We start from the raw sequence: 19,716 nt of genomic DNA on the forward strand, positions 1-19,716 counted from the left end.
ATCTGCAGAAAATAAAATTGAAATTTCATTTCAGTTTTCCTATGTTTATTTTATTTTGCATATTAAGTTGGCATGAAGCTAAACGTATTCTTTCGTTGCAAAAAAGGGGGATTTGTTTGTCTTTGAGGAAAAGCTATACCATATTATCATAACAAAATATTAGCCAAATTTACCGAAACCGATATATCGGCCGAAATTCTCTCTCTATACTTTTTATACACCGCAGTTCCGCAACTTCTGCAATTATCTGCATTTTCATAACTTTTCAAAACGACTGCTAAACGCCCTGTCTCCCTTTTCTCCTCTCAAACCGCAATGCGCTTGTTTTACTCAGGCTGTAAATCCGCTTTCGCCTGTTAACTTAACTCCGTTCCGCCCCTGTCTCCGTTTTCCGCAATTCTTCACGCCGCTAACCGCCAGACCGCAGGCACTTGTATGTCATGGAAGATCGATGGCTCTATTCCTCGTGGAACTTCATGTCTCCGCTTTTGGCAATCGCAATTTATGACTTATCGTCTGCCGGATAAATAAAAAAACGCAGGCCAGTGTTAAAATGACTTAAATAACTCTTGCTTGCTTGCGCGTTGTATTAGAGACGATAACCGATACCTAGTGACAGTATCGGTACTCGTCTGATATTTAGGTGATATCGCTGCTGACCCGATACCAAACTCAAGGCATTTTTTTCAGTTTGCGGCAAAAAAAACTTCGAGTTACACGAATTGATATAATCACTACGTTACAGCCTTGTTTTGCGATTCACGCAACGTTTTTCACTTTTTATTATATATTTCTGAGAAAATCTTGTTTTAAATCAAAGAAAAGTAGGTTCCTAATACAAAAAAATATGTCGGCCTTACACCCTAAAAAATCTTAACGCCTTTGATTTTATTAATTTTACTTATTTGACCACAGTAATGACGTCACTTGATATCGAATATTTTTTAAGAACTTCTATTCATCATATGTTAGTCTTTTCGACTGCCTTTATCCAAACATTTAAGAAAACGATTAAGTTTAGATCGGAATCAACATCTCTTGACTTTTTTCCACACTGAGTAGATTATTTACCGTCTGTGGCACTCGACACGGCTAGTTTTATCTCGTGATTTTTTTAAATCGCCACCTAAAGTAAGTTTTACCCCTCGAATTATCCTTTACTAAATTTCACAGTTTACTTTTTACAGACCCAGCCTAAGGGTCGCGTCTCAAAATTGGGCATCAAGCACTACCTAACGTTGTTTAGTTGGCAAATTACTTGTCAAGCTCCATGTTTATAGAATAACCGAATTGTAACAAAGCCGCGGTATGTCACCACCCTCGTTTTGATAAACACACACAAAAACAATTGATCGCAACCAGAGTACAGTGCACAGCCGCAAGACAACAAGGTGTAAGACATATCAAACTCAGCGTGCAAAATATCAATTTACTCGCTGCAAACCCTACAGCAGCAGTATACACGGTTTATATTGATTAAACGATTGGCAACAACACTGTGTTTACATTTACTTGGTCACAAAGCGATCCTCCTTACATTACGTTGTTTACGTTTTGTGGTACTCGACACGGCTAGTTTCATCTCGTGATTTTTCAAAATCAGCGCGTGAAGTGAGTTTTACCTTTCGAATTATCCTTTAGTAAATTTCACAGTTTACTCTTTTACACACCCAACCTAAGGGCCGCGTCTCAAAATTGAGTCGCCCTTTGATTTGGTTGGGTCGCCGACTCCAGTAGTTAACATGGCTAGATATGGTGAGATTGGTTCTGGGCAAGATTGCTCATAAAATTTTGAAAAACTGTAAATGAAATACGAAGATATATCCCGGTTCAATGAAAATAATAACCAAAGCTTTGCTGTTGTACTTATGCTTATATTATTTGGGTCGCCACGAAAAAATGATTGCCAGCACTCCTTTAACATTATACCTACTAAAGGGGAAACTTTCGTTGCAGCTTTATTCTAATTACAGCGCGATTTCGATTGTAATTACGGTAATTGATATTCTAACAAACCAAGGCAGAGAAAAAAAAACTTCACTATTTCATATGGAAATTTTTTACTAGTCATATGGCAAACCTAACAGACAACCATCGTAATCTCTACTGTTTTCCATCGATATGCCGCAGTCGTATGCTAATAGCTTCCGTCCAAGTTGTAAAACAATCGATGAAGAAAAGAGCGAACAATCTCGATTTAAACTTTGACCTTTCGCGTCACCGCTTGACCCCGAGCCATTTTCAATGGTTTCGCTTTGCCATTGTTACGTCACAATACCGACGGAGTTTATTTGGCCTGACGGACGCTTATATTTTTCCTGACGAACTATGTAAATTGGCCAAGACGTGTTTGTTAATTCTTTCAATTGTTTTCATAAGGCGTGTTTCAGAAGCCAGCTGTCCGCTTATAACCAAAGGTCAAAAACATATTATTTTGAATTTTTTTATGTATAATTAGCCTGTGAACATAAATTTGGATCTTTAGAAAGAAGTTAGATCCAACTTATGTTCAGATGGTTTATATATAGTAATTCGTATGGATATACGAGTATCGCATTTCCTACTAAAATGCACATCATTAGTCTATTGATTAAAACAGCTTCAAACTAACTTTTATACAGAGTATAATAATAATTTAATCAATCTATTGCAACGATTTTATTTAACTGAATAGTTATACGTATATAAAATATTGCTTCTTCACCGTATCACATGCATTATAGAAGTTCATAAATATACTTTTTGTGTTTTGACGCAAAATACATTTTTCAGGCTTCTCAGGACTGCCATCCGTTGCCCGATGAATCATTTGAAAAAAAAAATACATTTAGAATAGGGTTTTTGCAATGTTTTAAAATGATCACTACAAAACAACAGCAAGAATGGAGTTTGCCCGATAAAAAAAAACCTGTAAAAAAATGAAAATTAGGTATGAATGTCGCAGTGTCGCAACTTTTAAAGCTGTTGCGAAACGGCGAAAGCGGCAAAAATAGCAGCAGCAGCAGCAGCAGCAGCAACAGCAGTAGTTAGCGGCTTTACAAATGAATTGCTTCTTAATTGACAGGCATCCGGGCTGGCGGGCAGCTTGGCTGATGGACTGTTTGTTGTGCGAACCGGCGCCAGCCATTCCAACGTCGGCGTGCTTTTCGAGCTGGGGGTGACCTACATACGGAACGTGAGTCGATATTTGTTGTTTTTTCCCAAGTTTTAATCCCTTCGCCAACGTTTTTACTTACGTGTTCTGCGGTTGTTATTGTTTTTTTCGCCCCCCCCATAAATGGAAAAAGTCTAAGTTTAGAAAATGGTTGGGCAACCTACTGCCCCCGGGCTAAATCCGGCCCGCCAACTCGTTTGCAAAATTAAAGATATGTCTGATATTTGTTGGCTATTTTAACTGTAGTTAGCAAAATAGTTCAGCCAAAATGCGTAATGTTTATCTTCGATTGGAACTGTCAACAATGGAGGTTTTGCCAACTCATTGTATCTGAATGCATAAAATGATTGTTAGTTAAATTTAATTGATGAAGTTATAATAATATTATTATTATTATTTTTGTTAATATCGGGATCTAAGCCTGCTCCGACATTTCTAGTTGTTGATCTTTTTTCCATATCATATGATCCAAAAAAAACCACAAAGGTTGTAAAAGAGATCTAAAACAACTTTATTCAACAAAAGCAGAATACTATATAGTTACGCAAAAACGCATCATCAGTTATAATAACTTAATTCGAATGAATTGCGTAACTGTATAGTATTCTGCTTTTGTTGAATAAAGTTGTTTTAGATCTCTTTTACAACCTTTGTGGTTTTGTTTGGATCATTAGTTAAATTTATTACGGCCCGCACAGACTTTTTCGAGGTTGGTTTTTGCCCGCGACTCGGAAGGGGTTCCACACCCCTGGTTTAGAACCATGCTTACTCCGGTGTTTTTCAACCTATTGATCGTGACTCAAAATAGGTGTCGCCCTTTGGCTTGGTTGGGGTCGCCGACAGCAATATAGGTCACATGATAAAAAAATATATATATAGGTCACATGGTAAAAAAAAAATAAAAAATAGAAAAATATAGTTCACATGGTTAAAAAAATATATCCCACACATGGTTAGATTTATTAGGATTGGTTCTAAGAAAAAAATCTCTAAAATGTGAGAAAATTTCTCACAATAGATAAACCTGGAAATCCTCATTTTTCATATTTTTTTGGCTTACATAAAGTTCAGTAAAGAAAATCGTGTCGCCAAAGTTCGTTGCGAAAAGAGGTTGGAAAACCCTGGTTTGAAAATACAGAATTTAGTCCTGTCGAAATTGCCTTAAAATTATTTAAGTTTACTCAAACCAGCTTTGTCGAAAACAGCGCTTGAACTAAACGTTTGAATAATATTATGTGAAAACTACTAATATGTTAAAATGCAATAAAATAGTGTTTTTTGTTTTAATTCTCTGCTTTTTTGGTAACGGTGTAATTGTAAGGTAATGTGACTAAAAGGAAAAACATTTTTTTTTGGTGTGTGTAGCTTGATTTACTGTTTGATGTTATTGAGACGACATTAAAAAAAACTTTTGTCTTTGAGACTTGAGGCTTTATACCGCCGCTGCTCTAATTGGTTGGTACCAGGAATTCTTGACATAATTCGATAGAAAGATTGCAATCCAATACATGCGAAGTCACAGGCTCTGATTATAACAATACAACGGCCTCCAAAAGTTGATTTCCTAGCGCTATAAGGGTTATGTTTTCACCTGCCTAACGAAAATGTTTAATTCGGTATTGTTTTCTACTTTATATAAATCACTTTGCCTCGATCAATTTGTACCCGTTACGCGATTTCTTCTTATTTTGTGAGACTTAAGTCCAGTCAAGTAATATTGCCCGAAAGACTTATGTCATGTCATTGTTATGTCATGTCATTGAAAAACAGTGACTTCACTGCATTCAAGTCAAGCCATTTGTCCGAAGGACTTAAGTCGAGACAAGTCATTTGAGAACAGTGACTTAAGTGCTCTAAGTCAAATTATTGACCTAAGTCATTACAAAAGTGCTGTGCACACACGCACGTGTCCCATTCGAGTGAAAATAAAACTGATCAAAATTGAGACCGAACGTTGCCCGATTTTTTGCAAATAAACGCAAACCTGCCCCAAAAGAGCATCCAGTCCCGACTTGTGCCTCGTATTCCAGCCGCCGCGTCGCATGGTGCGGTTCAGCGACGGACTGGCTTGCGAATACAGCAGCGAGAGTGAAGATGACGATGACCAAGAAGGAGAAAAAGGGGCTTCCCCTTCGCCTCAACCAGCCTCAACGTCCAGGCATCGGCTCAGGGTATTTCCCCGCCATATGTGCCCGCTTTCACCTAATCGCCTTTAACCAGCAGCTGGTGTCACCTGTTTTAGCCACTAATAGCTCGCCGGGACGGTGCGGCAAGATTTGTAGTTAACGGTGATTTAGCGCTTACTATAGAGATGTGTGGTCTGGTGGTGTTTGGGCGTGTGTGGTGTAAACTCGTGCTTCTCCGTGAGTTGTAGGTTAAATTAGAGATGTCCGAAGGTAATTTTATCCAAAAATAGTAGGTTAACAACTGGAGATACCTCAACTACTTAACACTAGAGTACATTTTGGCCTTATGACGTGGATAAAATTATATATAAACGTTTCATTTTATCTGTTTGTGCTTTTTTTAGCATAGTTATGACGTCACTGTGTGTTGGATCGGATCGTTAAACGTTTTGTCCAAAATATCGGATATCGGTATCGGAATATCAAGTATCGGACATCCTTGGTTTAATCATATAACTTAAAGTGATGGTTCTAAAATTGCGGTTTGCGCTGTGTATATGGTGTGGTGCTGCTGGTAGAGATTTATGTTTTTTGATTTATACACAAAAACGAATTATTTGGTCTTGCGTTCTTCACTAAACGGTCTTTTGGAACATGTTCTTTAATGCGAAACTTCAAATATTTGTTCTCCAAAATATCGAAGTTTAATTTAAACAAGGAAAGCGTTAGGAGATTTCATATCATTTAATTTCAACCAAACTTAATATATTCAGCCTTCTCTATTGTGTTAATGTAGCACACTTCTACTTTGAGTAACACAGAAATAAGATAAATTTTTACATATTCCACAAGTAAAGTAATACAATTTTGCTGTTTAACGCTTTTGAAATCCAAATCCTGCCGACTGTCCGACGTGATCTAAGCTTCTCTTTTCCGGAAACCGTGATGTTTCCCTCATGGTTTCGTCTGTTTCTGGTAAATTTTACAGCAAATGTTGATGTTCCTGCTGGTAAATTACCGTTTAGCGCTGATGGAGATAAGCAAAATTTTGCCGAGGCAATGCTATTCATTGCGGTTTGAAATGCGATGAAAGTATTGCGTTTGACTAGAACAAAAACGTTGAAATTTATATTTTTTGCACAACAGGACATTACTCTCGTAAAATCGCCGGTAATAGTCTTAAAATTTGTTGTTTTAAATGAGATAGAACTCATGTTTTTTGAATAAAGTCCGAACAGACACGTTTAAAATTCCTCGCCTTTTATTTTCATGCTGAAACGGTTGTAGATTTTTTTTTAATTTCAATCCATTGGTATTTAAAATAAAATAAAAAACTGTTCCTTTTGGTTTAGATAAAAAAGTCTAGTTTTTTTCATCAATAATGATTCGTAAAAATGCGAAAACAATTCAAGTAAACCTTCGCAAGGCGTTGTTTAAGATTTGCTGTTAAGTTACATTTTCTTTACTTTGGTTATACTGCTGAACGATTTTACAAAACGTTGATCTTACGTTGTCAACTATAGTAGCAGATTTCGGTTGCTACAATGTGGCAAGTATTTTTTTATTAACATTTCATTAGTTGATTTGCTTTCTTCTCTCATTTAACGCAACCCCAAGGCGAAACTAACATCAGGCTGTATCATTTAACCTAACCCTACATTTCATTTGAGACAGGTCGCTCGTGGTGTTGCGTGTGTGCTGTCGAACAGATACGATCCCGAAATTAAAATACACTCATACACTCGTATGTATAGCTTGCATGGTCAGTGGTCATCAATTGCCATTTCAGTGGTCACTACTGTAAAAATCACAATTTCTCAATTCTAGAAGGTAGCTTTACAGTTACTGTTTGTAGATTCAAGGAGGTGCTTTTAGATTGATTTAACTCACATGACATTGCGCACTAATAAAATGTCGCTGTCTCTATTGTAGTTTTACAATTTACTACACTATGGAATTATAATAAAATTAATGATCGTTCTCACGTTGCCGACCACTAATTTAGTTTTGATTTGATTGCTGGGATGAATTCTATAATCACGTAATTTGACAATCTTTAGAGTTTACTTACTACTAAGAAAGTGTATAATGGGTTTACCGTGTTTTTACCCAGAATATCTGAAAAAATATAAAATTAACAGAAAACCAACTAAAATTTTGATTTATTTAAAATACGCTTGGAAAAACAACATAATTTTGCAGAACAACAATTGTACGAAAATAGAGGGAATTTGCCTTATAGCAATGATCACCGTTGTTCGAACAACTAAAATAAGCATGCAGTAACAGCAAGCCCTTAAATTTAAATCCAAGTTAACGAAAACGTGCGTTTTAATATGTTTTTCTAACTAACACCAACAGGAGCTTCATATTGTAATGTAAAAAATAATGGTATACTGATGATACAACGGGAGACTTCAAATAGAATAACCGAACCAGTCGATCATTATGCAAGCAAGACAGGTTAGAAAAACAACTAGCCTGAAGTGAGGTTCGAACTCACGATCTCCGATCATACAGGGACCGTCGCTCTACCAACTGAGCTGCACAGTCTCAGAGGGTAGCAAGTCAAGAAACAACTTTGAAATCAATGCTTGCTGCAACAATTGATGGTATACTGATACGAACACTATAAACGTGGTCCAATAATAACTATAATTTTTGATTTAAAAAGTTTCACCATGTTTAAAAAATGGATAATAACAGGGGTTATTTCATAGGACGGGACTACCTATAGTTTGCCTAAGCAGCGCATACATCGTAAGTTAGCATATAGTTTATTCTTGTCGAAAATAAACTTTCTTACACTTATAACTGCGGTAAAACTCTACGTATAAAAGCGCCCAATCTCGGTTCGAAAAAGTCATAGGCCGCTTGGTGTTGGCATAGAACCGCGAATTATTCCGGCTTTAGGAACGCTAATCTGCTCGGAATCAAATTACCCGACACCGCAATGAAGTCATTGGAACCGCAGGGCGGCGTCATTGGAACCGCAGGGCGCCTTTGGGAAATTCCCGACACCGCAACTGGCCCGAACGGCCGCGAAACCGCGACGGACCGCGCGATTGCGAGAATAAGAAACCCGATACCCTGCCTATTGTTCATCAGCGAAACGCTCTTTTTAATTAAAACCCGGAGCCCTTTCGTTGCGGCAAGTTTTATCGTTCTGTTGATGATACGGGCGTTGATGTTTATTCGATTTTGTGATGTACGTCACAGTAATTCGCAAGTTAACTTCAAGTCAAAGTTGAGTCTTTTGCAAAAAATAAGAAGTCAAGTCCAAGGCAAGTCATTATTGGACCAAGTCAACTTCAAGTCAAGTCTGTCATAAAAGTAAAACGTTCTGTTAAAACTCGTCCGATTAAGAGAAATAACTCAACTTAAAATAATAAAGTCGTAACAAAGAACAAGCAAATTATTTTACGTGAACAAATTGAGATAATAACCCAACTGGTTAAAAAAATATTAAATAAAAAAACTCTTTTTAGCCCAAGTAATTTGACCAGAATAACTTAAGTGTAAGTCAAGTTATTTGTCCAAGATACTTTAATCAAGTCAAATCGTTTTGGTCAAAAGACTTTAGTCAAGCCATGTCATTTAAAAACAGTGACTTAAGTGCCCTTGAGTCAAGATATTTACTTAAGTCATTTACTTACTTAAGTCATATACTTACTTAAACCATTAACTTAAGTCATTACAACATGTCGGATTCTGTCTGCACCGCGCAAAAACAACCAGAGTTAGAAACGCTCCACGAAAATGCACGTTTAACAAGCCGCATTTAACGCGAACATTTCTAAACCGATCGATTTACTTCCTGCAGCAAACTGGCGAGAGAGGGGAGCTAAGTTGCGGCTGGATCCATCTCAAGCTTTTCGACGAGCAAGGAAATCCGATCGCCAACAAGTGAGTTTTAGAAATGCGTATTATGCAAGGCAGTGCTTCTCATCCTTCCATGAGTGGCATACTACAATGTATAGTGGTTTTTACTCTTGCTGCGTTTCACCTGTTTCCGAATGAAACCAATGGGACAAACAGCGATTATAACTTACAGCAGGTGCGGGCAACTTCTCGAAGAACTTGGCGGCCCCTATAGGGAAAATGGATTACTTGGCGGGCCTGATTTCCGATTCAATACAATAATCGTGTATTTTTCACCCTATACAAGTAATAGATCGTATTTATTGTAAACTTTAAGTTTAAAGCCAGGTCCGGCCCGTGGGCCGTATGTTACCCGCCCCTGACTTACAGAGTTCGCCACAAAGCCTTTCAATCTCTAAAAGTCCTTTATTATCATTGAATTTATTGGCAAATGATAAAGTCCTGGAAAAACCATATGAAAGTCTCTGAATAGTTTTTGATTTTTTTACGTCCAGCTTAGGTCATATATCTGTTTAAAACCAATCACCAAACAAGTGAGTTGGTAGAAATGCATATTATGTACAGCAGTGATTTTCAGTCTTGTATGAGTGGAATACTACCTATTATAGTGACTTTTACTCTTGTTTCGTTCCACCTTGTTGAAGTGTTTGAATTTATTGGCACATAAGTCTTTCAAAAACCCTATGTTTATTCAAAAAACGGTGAGGTTCTGTGTCAAGAAATGTGGCGAAAATTCACTCTCAACTGTATTTGCCATGAACTAAATACTTGACCTACTTGAAAACAACCAATAGGCTTATATTCCGGAATACATTAACTATTGTTTTTTTGCGTTTTAGGTCGTACGATGTGCCGCTGAACGGGGGAACCCCCTACGAGCAGGGCGTCGACGTTGATCCGTCGATACTGCGCAGAGGTAACATGTTAGTTGTCCAGCTTGTCAATTTTGATGCCAAATATCACTAAAACATTTTTCGCAAGAGTTAGTCAGTTTAAACTAATTCTCTATAGCTGTTGCATATTTAAAAAAGAAAACCGAATTTAAAACTACAAAATAAAATGAATTTAAAACTAAAACATAAATAAATTTTCGGCCAATATAAAAAATCAATATGCAACACCAATAGAGAATTAGTTTTAAATTCTATTTTCTCTTTTAAACTTGTTTTCGAACCAATGGCAAGTTGGACTGGCGTTTACATGTCGATATTGCAATTAAATAAGATTAATCGATTACAAGTAGGGCTGTACAATATTTGTTTTTATTCTAATTTCGATAGAGGATGTTTCATGCAAAAATACTGCTGTATATTTAATACCAAATGACGGCATCACTGTGGCCAGTAACATCGATTGGTGAAATTGGAGGGTAAGGTTCTAATTTTTATTAGGAAAAGTTTAGGTGTAAAAACCTTGTTTTTAAATACAAACCATGGCTGTATCTAAATTGATTTAGTACCTGGTTTTCACCGATACTCCCAATTCGGCATCGGTTACCGGCTCCCATGTAAAGTTATCACATATTTTTTTTATCACAGCTTCTTCGAACCGCTTCAAAGCCCTGATAGCTGGCAACAAGCAACCGACCATCACCGTGCGGTTCGGCACGCCGTCGGTTGAGAAGCGAAAGTATCTCGAGTAAGTTAAGATCTTATAATCCCTTTAGACCGTTTGCTGTGCCTTAAGTATGCTTACTAACTCACTCACTCACTCACTCACTCACTCACTCACTCACTCACTCACTCACTCACTCACTCACTCACTCACTCACTCACTCACTCACTCACTCACTCACTCACTCACTCACTCACTCACTCACTCACTCACTCACTCACTCACTCACTCACTCACTCACTCACTCACTCACTCACAAACTCACTCACAAACTCACTCACTCACTCACTCACTCACTCACTCACTCACTCACTCACTCACTCACTCACTCACTCACTCACTCACTCACTCACTCACTCACTCACTCACTCACTCACAAACTCACATGCTAACCCCGGTCCACTATAACTAAATATTTTTAGGAATTTGTGTCATATAAAGTTTAGGAACCCCTTTCACAAACTAATGTTTTTTTGCAATGACATTATAGGGGATGCCTAAACATCTTAGTTGGGACGTGAACCGAAAACAACTTAGAAAGAAATAAAAACGAGACTATTTGCCCAAGGTCTAAATATACTTGCCTTATGTGATCCACATCAGAATAACGAACAAACCTTTTGTCGTATAGTAAGTAATGAAATGTTCTGCCTGTATGAAAATATAAATATCTTGCCTTTAAAACGTGGCAATAAGTCGCTGGAGGATTTAGTGCTTCACTGGGAGTCGAACTCGTGTACGTAGGTATACGCGGCCACTGCACTACCGACTGAACTCTCAACGAAGAATACTATAAGCGCCCATGTCGTGTATGTGTCACAGAAGTCTTTATTCGCCAAGGAAGATAAAAATAAGCGGTTCTTAAACGTTTACCTACTATATTATCGTTTTGACGCGGTACTGTATTTGCATTCAAACTTATGTTACTAAATAATAAGAGGTGACCTATTGTCATTTTTAGAAACAAACAAATAAATAAATTAACTTCGGTGTAATTTTTTCCCTGTAGCTTGGTACAACAAATTTTGCGAAGGGCGTCGGGAGAAAAAATGAGAACCACTGCGCTGTGGGGTCAAAAAACGCTCTTTTGTCGCCATTTTAATTTCCCCCAAACCAACTTGGGTTAACAAAACCCCCCAAAAAACCCGCCTATTTTCTTCTTGTAACAGTCTCCTGCCCGAAACAATTGTGATCCGGTCACGCTTCGCCGAGCTCGCCGCCTTCCATCGTCGCGTATTGGCTGACGCGCTGGTGCGTGACCGTCTCGCTCCGATGGACGCCGACCTTGTTCACTCACCCGTGATATCGGCCTTCGTGGCCGCCATCGACCAACCAGACCTCGTCGAAGCAATGCAGGTTAGTTCACCTGTTGGTCAGACGCGCTGGCGTATTTGGCCGCCATTTTGTTCTTTCGGTTTGTTAACTACGACATGCAACACTGTATGACACTAGTCAATTCTTGGCCAAAATTAACGTTTCTCTAATAATTTTGTCCGTTTTTTAATTTTTTTAATTGGAGAAAATACGTATGTGTATGAATCTTTTATTTACTGAATGTGTAATTGTAGATCCTCTTTAGTAAAACGCTTTGTGTACTAATAGGATGCAGCATGCATTGGCGTATGGTTGTTTGTCGACTGGCTGCCCTCTGAGCCTGTAAAGCTCAGTTGGTAAAGCGGTGGTCCCGGTAAGACTAGAGGTCGTGAGTTCGAACCTCATTGCAAGCCAGTTGTTTTTTAGCCTGCCTTGTTAGCATCATTTATCGACAGATTCGGTTCATATGCCGAAGGCTTCTGGTGAAATACTTTATTGTATCTTTTCACATGTTGTAGTTTTGTACAAGCAAAAAAGTTCCTCCGAATAATTTCCAACACTCATTCGTGAACTTTCCTTCCAAGATGAATGCGTTCAATTCTAGCCCTGAAAATTAGCCGAAACCTAAAAAAATTTTGGTCTTTGTTTTTTTGAATTCGCTCAAAAGCTGTTTCGTGTTGATTTATTTATTGTTTCTTTTTTTTTGCAGCAAACTTGGGAAGACAAGAAAAGGCCGCTCACCAGAGCAGACAAGGTATATATCGCCGTTGTCCTCCTTCTTTGTGTATTTTAGTTTGTTTTTACTTTTATAGGAAAGTTGCGAGGTTTATTTTTTAATGTTTTTTTTCACCCCTGTTTTAAGTCATTGACCGCTGCTATTGTTTTAACATTCCTGATTTACTAATTTAATTTGTTCATGTTTTGCATGAGAACAAACACGTAGGTCGAAAGGAAATCTAAACTTTATAGGACATCGCTAACCAATATGTAAAACATCAGCTTCTATTGTAAAGTTCCTCAATACGTAACTAACTTTTACGCGTTATCGCAGAGAGACAAGGAAAACGTGAAGAACATCTTCAAGTCGGTGGTTATGGAAACGGCGTTCCCACTGCTCCACGTCACTGGCCTGCCTGAAGCCAAGTGGGCAGACACACAGAGTGACATGGTGAGCGGCAAACTCGAAACAATACAGAGCAAAGGCAGCACATGTCGCTTTATAAATGCATCCATATGCAGTGTTGCAGTGTCCAAAGCAAGGTTTTTAACAGGGTAACTGTGTTGGCTGGAAAGGTGTACCCAATATAGGGATTGGGTAAAAATTTCAACTCTGTATCGTCACGACTTTCGGAGATATTGCCCAAAACCAATCTTGCAGTGTTGCAATGTCCAAAGCAGTTTTTTTTTCATATACTGAGGACAAAGGCAGCACATGTCGCTTTATGACTTCGATGTCGCCAAGCAAATCCATACGCAATGTTGCCTTTCTAAAGCAGGGTTTCTTAACCTTGGGTACTCGCACCCCCAGGGTTACAAACAGTTTAATGAAGTAATTGCGATCCCAAGGCTTTGCTGTAATACTTACTCTTAGTATTTGGTTAAGAAACAAAGAACTAAGCTTTCATTTAATAGATAGAAATCGCTCTTATTGTGTAAACAAAGTTATAAACTCCTGTTTCGGCAGAAGGGCTGACCTCATTAGGGTTAATAGTTAACACGAGAATACATTATCCAGCTTATATGCTATCAAGTGCAAAATAAAATACCATGTAAATAAATAATCAATTTAGACGTCGTTGAAGCTTAATAATTCGTTTACACCAGAAGAGCGATTTTTATCTATTGATATGTTGTCTGGTGAAGATAACTCTTTGTTTATGCTTTGATTTAATTAAGATTCATGAGCGGTCACCAAATGCCAAACTATAAAAAAGCTTAAAAAATCTAAATCTTCGTTTATCCCATTGCTGTTAACCGGTGCCAGAACGGCTTTGAAAACAAACAGGCGATATTTGCGCAAAGGAACTCCAGCCATAGGATCGAAATAAGAATCAACGTCGAAGAAAACACAGCTTGAAACAAGACAAAAATGTGACTAATACCTAATTGTGGTAATAACCCATAAATCAGAATATGTCTTAAATCTGTCATAATAAGACCTAAATGGCCGGAATCAGGCCTATACACATTTTACGTCACCGCAACCCATAATGTCGTTGGTGTTAATACTATGCTATTATAGATTTTTTGCTTTAGGTTTTGTTGCTTTGTAGGCTTATCGTATGATCCAGCGAAAAGTTTCCCAAATGAATCCTTTTTTTAGTAACTTTGGGCGTTTCTTTGTAGACCCGGACCCAAGTGATCCAGAGCACACTGCAAGTGACCAAACAGCAGAACGGCGTCCTGCGTCATCTGCTTGCGCCCTCTGGTGACGTGGAACCCTTTGACATCAGCGAGGTGACCTTTGACCCGATCAGGGGTCACGGAAGGTCACTTTCGTGAACTTTGGGCATCCAGGAATAAGGAAGTAACCTTTTTCATTGGCTAAATCAGGGTCATTGCAAGATAATATATTTAAAGATAAGTAATCAGTCCATAACAAGCGTAAAAAGTGTTGATAGACATTTTTAAGGTTACTTTATCACATAGACGGTTTTCCTAACATTTATAAGGTTCGGAACCAGGGGGTTGACAAGATTTTTATCCTACTTACTATTTGAGATATTTTGAGACCGTTTCAAGGAAAGGCAATGGGTCATTTTAGCCCGTCATCATTTACTTTAAAAAAATTAACAATTTATTGTATTTGGTTTGTGTTAACACATGTCTTCTAAGATACTAATTTGAAATTTAGGGAGAAGACAGTATCCGTGTTGTAGAGCTCTACTGTTTCTATGACGCTAACGTTAAAGTTGATTGCTTTTCGAATTGTGTTTTTCTTTATTTGAACGACCGATTTTGTAAAATCCTTTTAATTTTGTAAAATATTTTATAAAATGTTGTCGTTTATGTGCGTTGTTTCGTGTTAGTTTTATTGGTGCCGTATGCGAGTACTCAATGCTTTGTTTTACTGAAGGAACTGTTCCGAGTTGGCTTTTAATAGGTTGGTCCAATCAATTTGTGCCGCGGGACGTTTCTAAACAGGGTGTCATCACGGATTTAGCGCTGAATATTTAAAAGTAACTCACAACACAAAAACTATCACAACACAAAAAATACATCCCGTTGCCTTTTTTACTTGGAGCAAAACACTTCCTCATCGTCACTGAAAAGAGTAGGCCTACTTGTAGCCTATGTTTGTAGCCAATAGTCGCGTTTTTATTTCGGTTTGAGATGTATATGCGATCGCTTTAATAAATAAAGCAACAAACTTTTTATTGCAATATAATTTGTTATTGGAACAGTTCTTCTGTGCTGTTTAAGACCAAAGTATATATCTTTCCTAACCTAAAAATAGAGTCCCTTTTAAATTAAAAGTTTCTTTTTTGAATCTCTTTCGTTAATTCATTCTCTCTCGTTTTGGTGCTGGAATGAATTAAGTTCTCTCGTTTCTTAATCGGTCAAAAGTAGTGGTTCTCAATCCGTCCGCCGCTTAACCTGTTCGTTTTGCGGACGGCCGAAATCGTTTAATGTAGAATGCCCTGCTTTAACGCAGTAAACATCACGCCACTTTTGGGGCATTTTGACGTAACACGAACGGCTAGTAGTGAACAAATTAACAAGCTCAGCGCATAAAGAAAGAATATTACATACACTCGTTAGATACTAATTTGTGACAGAGGGGCTGGTCTAGAATTCACAAAGGATGCGGGTTTGGGTAGGTTTAAATAGTAATAATTGGCCCACCCTCACCCAAATATTGTTTAATAATTATCACAACGCTGTGGTAGGATTTTAGGCCAGCGCCAAATACAGTTTTCATTAGTCATGTTTTGTACATCTCATCACCTTCTTTTGTCCACTTTGCCTTGTATATAGCGTTGACCAGCCCACATAAGCTTAACTTTCCTGCACTTATATTCTGTGTGCCAGGTAAACTGAAGCACTATACAGTCAAAAACATACTTCGGCAAACTAAACTCCATCGGCAAACCAAACTCAAGTAATCCTTGTTTTTTTCAATTTTAGGTTTATAAAAACGAACAAGCAGCAATAGATTGCTACCGCAAGGAGTATAGCCTAAGCCGAAAAATCGGTTGTGATTTAGAGGTTTACTGGAATATTACGTAATAATGCATATCACTGCAGTTTGTACACTCAAGCTGGCTTGAATTTCGCGCCATGTAATTACGGCGCTGAAACGGAATACTTTTCAATACGGATTGAACCTTAATCTAATCTTCCCTCGAAAGATGTGTAAACAGATGAACTCACGACCTCCGGTCAAGCCGGGACCGTCGCTCTACCAACTGAGCTATGCAGGCTCAGAGAGGAGCGAGTCGAGAAACAACCATGCGCCAATACTTGCACATTTTGTTAGTACAAGCAACTTCACACTGGGGGATCATCAGTCCGTATCAATCAAATTCACTATTCATTAGAAGTATGAATCACGACGTTTGAACTCGAATTTTAGGCCAAACAAACGCCTTTTTTCGTGCTTTGCGCCAACATTTTGCTGTCTCCTTAAAAGTAAGCCGATTTTAAACACACGATATGACATGATTTCAAACACATCATATGATTTGAAATTTGTATTTAGTGACACGCAGTGCAAACGTTTAGGCTTAAATTTCGCAGGTTTATTTGTTATACGCATTCTGCGTCTCAGCAATGCTTGTCACACCCCACTGCTATATATTAATGGACAATTCGTTACGGCTTTATAAGTCTTGGGGATTTGACTTGGAACTAATTTCTTTTTGGGCTCACCATCACTTACGGGCTGACAAAGTATCTTAACTGGGCACACATAAAACTCTTCTTTTTATCGACTTGTGCTTGTCTACGGCTTTGATATTTGCAAGTAGTGTGTCGCCGAACTATAGTTTGAACTGGTTGTTTGCTTATTAACTTAACTTAAAATATGTTTGACGTGCTTATCCGTTGGCTATTTAATCCTTGCAGCGGTTTTAATAGTAGCCAATTTTCAGTTTCAACGAGATTTTACTTACGTTGGAAGAAGTATGGTACCGGGATTACGTGAAAAGCAAGGGTTAATAGTTTTTCTGACGTAAGTTGCAGCTTAATTTGGCGATTAGTGCAAAGGTTTACCATTTTTCACTTTTATAAACATACTTTGAATAAACATCAGGAAACTTACACGCAACAAACCTTACCAGCAATATTGTGACAGTGATTGAGGCCTAAGCCTAATGGCTTCTTTTTACAATGTGTGCATCCACGCAATTCTTGGCAGAGTTAGCAAAATATTGCGTTTTTTGCAGCAGTTTTATTAGGATTCTTTCATGAGGTACTAAGACACTTACACAGACACGTACAGCAACCCTAACCGAGTATAAACTACGCAACATTTGGCCTAAGTTTGCAAAATATCGTGTGAAGCGGTTTGAACACAAAGCAAATTGTCTTTTCAAGCGGGATTTTCTTTCGTTGGATGCATGGTACCTACCGGGATTCGTATTTGCTTAAATTTCGCGCATTTTAAACAATTGCTGATATGACTTTTTTACGTTTGTTAGTTTTTTCTTTCAACATATGTCACAGGTGTTTGTTGATATTATGTTTATTGCAGCGGTTTCCTTAACATTCTTTTATGAGGCATTAGGACGCTTACACAGACAACGTATAGTGAGTATATTCTAAATGAGTATATTCTACGCAACATTTGGACTGAGTTTGCAAGATATCGCGTTTATTGCAGCGGTTTGAACACCAAGCAAATTTACTTTTCAAACGTTTTTTTTTTGTTGGATGCAGTATGCTACATACCGGGATTACGTATTTACTTGAACTTCGCGCAATTTGAACAATTGGTGCTACAACTTTTTCACGTTTGTAAGTAATTTTTGATCGACATATGTCACGGGTTTTCGTTACGTAAAATATGCGAGACGTCTTTAGCCAAGGTTGTGTGTTTAGTAGCTCCATTTTAAAAACACACAACGTTGCAATTTGGTTTGATGTTAAATGTATTTTTTAAATACCGGCTAAAACATATAGTGGTCTGAGGAAGAAGATTATACAATCCTGGTAACACGTGATTAGTGATTAAATGGTCAGAGCGTGTTCGCGCCTTACCTTTAGTGACCTATTTCAGACACAAAACTGCTTTTTATACGTTAATTTTACACTGTTTTACTCAAATGCAAAATTTACAAAACGTTTAGGCATAAGCAAATTTGTTATGACATTAAAAAAAATATGTTTGCATTATTTATGCCTCTTAGAAAGTTCTTACGCTATCCGTAACATTAATTTTTGGGTATATTTTTATTACCACATTTATCTTCCATATTCATGGTATATAACATGAAGCCAGCAGTTTAACATGTAACAACGTAACGTACAACAGCGATAACGAGACCACAGTATGTTGGATTGTTTCATTTTGTTTAATCAGACAACATTCAGGTAGACTTCGTACATTATGGTGATAGTTGTTGTGTAAATAACTTTTAACCAGTGGTAAATATTCTATTCAACCTGGGCAACGCCGGGTATTTCGTCTAGTTTCTGCTATAACGACATATTAAAAGCTTGAAAAGCGCACCGCTCGAACAAAAATCAGTCAGCAAAAGTCTAAAACTTTTAATACAATTAATAAAATACATTCAAGACGAACAAAGACAAAGACAGTCAACCACCAAAGTAAAAACAAAAGCAAAAGGAGCATGCGATACGTGTAGCGGCCGCAGAAAGCCACTGATGAAAACACGGCCCAGGGGGAAGCGGTATGAGAATCAGTGACGCAGCTAAACACGGTAGATAAGAAAATAAGATGACGGTGGAAAGGCAAAAGCAAACCTAAAACAACAGTTAGACAAGAAACAGCATAAAGCTCACTTCCCGAAAAATGGAACGGTACAACGCAAAACGAAAACACAAATCCGCAAAATTATATATAAAAAATATATACAAAAAGGCTACCGGATTTCGGTAAAATCATTTTTTGAATGTTAATTGAGACTCTGGTCAGTTTGAGCCATTTAGCCTCACATTCATGGAGCTTGCTAACGTATTATCGAAATAGGAAATGGGATAGTTACACCACAGAAATCTGACACAACAAATACTGTTTATTATATATGTCTAAATTAGAGGTAACCTAGTATATTCCCAAAAATATTAAGCAAAAAAAAACAACTAGATCTGAACCGAATGCGATAAACCAATCCTGAGTGGTAAATTCTGCCGACTCACGTAGGTATGCCGTATATTTCTACTATAATGACATGTTATAGTTAAAATATTAAACAATTCAAATAGTTAAAAATGTAGTTTCAAAATGTCGACTGATTAAATTTAGAACTGTCAAAAACAATACCTTTGTCCAGATGTGGTATCTGTTATCGACGACGTATTTGATTAAGTCTCGGTGCAAACATTGTGTTTGTTTTCAGATAAGCCTGCAAAAATGCTGAACCGCGGTAGCAGGTAATAACAAGTCAATTGTATGACTGCTTTGCTGGGTGCGTATTTGCTAAAAGGTTGCGCTCATGTGAT

General features: G+C 37.7%; 1 protein-coding gene across 1 annotated transcript in view; it reads left to right on the forward strand.

The window, feature by feature from the left end:
• The window catches only part of LOC146141023 (nephrocystin-1-like), a 29,626-nt gene extending 14,340 nt beyond the window's left edge, over window positions 1-15,286 (forward strand). The window contains exons 12-19 of the mRNA XM_083393107.1: window positions 3,065-3,175; window positions 9,104-9,186; window positions 10,002-10,078; window positions 10,701-10,800; window positions 11,946-12,132; window positions 12,800-12,844; window positions 13,142-13,258; window positions 14,437-15,286. Coding sequence (XP_083249233.1) covers window positions 3,065-3,175; window positions 9,104-9,186; window positions 10,002-10,078; window positions 10,701-10,800; window positions 11,946-12,132; window positions 12,800-12,844; window positions 13,142-13,258; window positions 14,437-14,592 — 876 coding nt within the window. The 3' untranslated portion in view covers window positions 14,593-15,286. The remainder of the gene's footprint in view (window positions 1-3,064; window positions 3,176-9,103; window positions 9,187-10,001; window positions 10,079-10,700; window positions 10,801-11,945; window positions 12,133-12,799; window positions 12,845-13,141; window positions 13,259-14,436) is intronic.
• The last annotated feature ends 4,430 nt before the right edge of the window (window positions 15,287-19,716 follow it).

Source organism: Ascidiella aspersa, chromosome 6 (genome assembly GCF_963924565.1).
Source record: "Ascidiella aspersa chromosome 6, kaAscAspe10.2, whole genome shotgun sequence".
NCBI classification, from domain to species: domain Eukaryota; kingdom Metazoa; phylum Chordata; class Ascidiacea; order Phlebobranchia; family Ascidiidae; genus Ascidiella; species Ascidiella aspersa.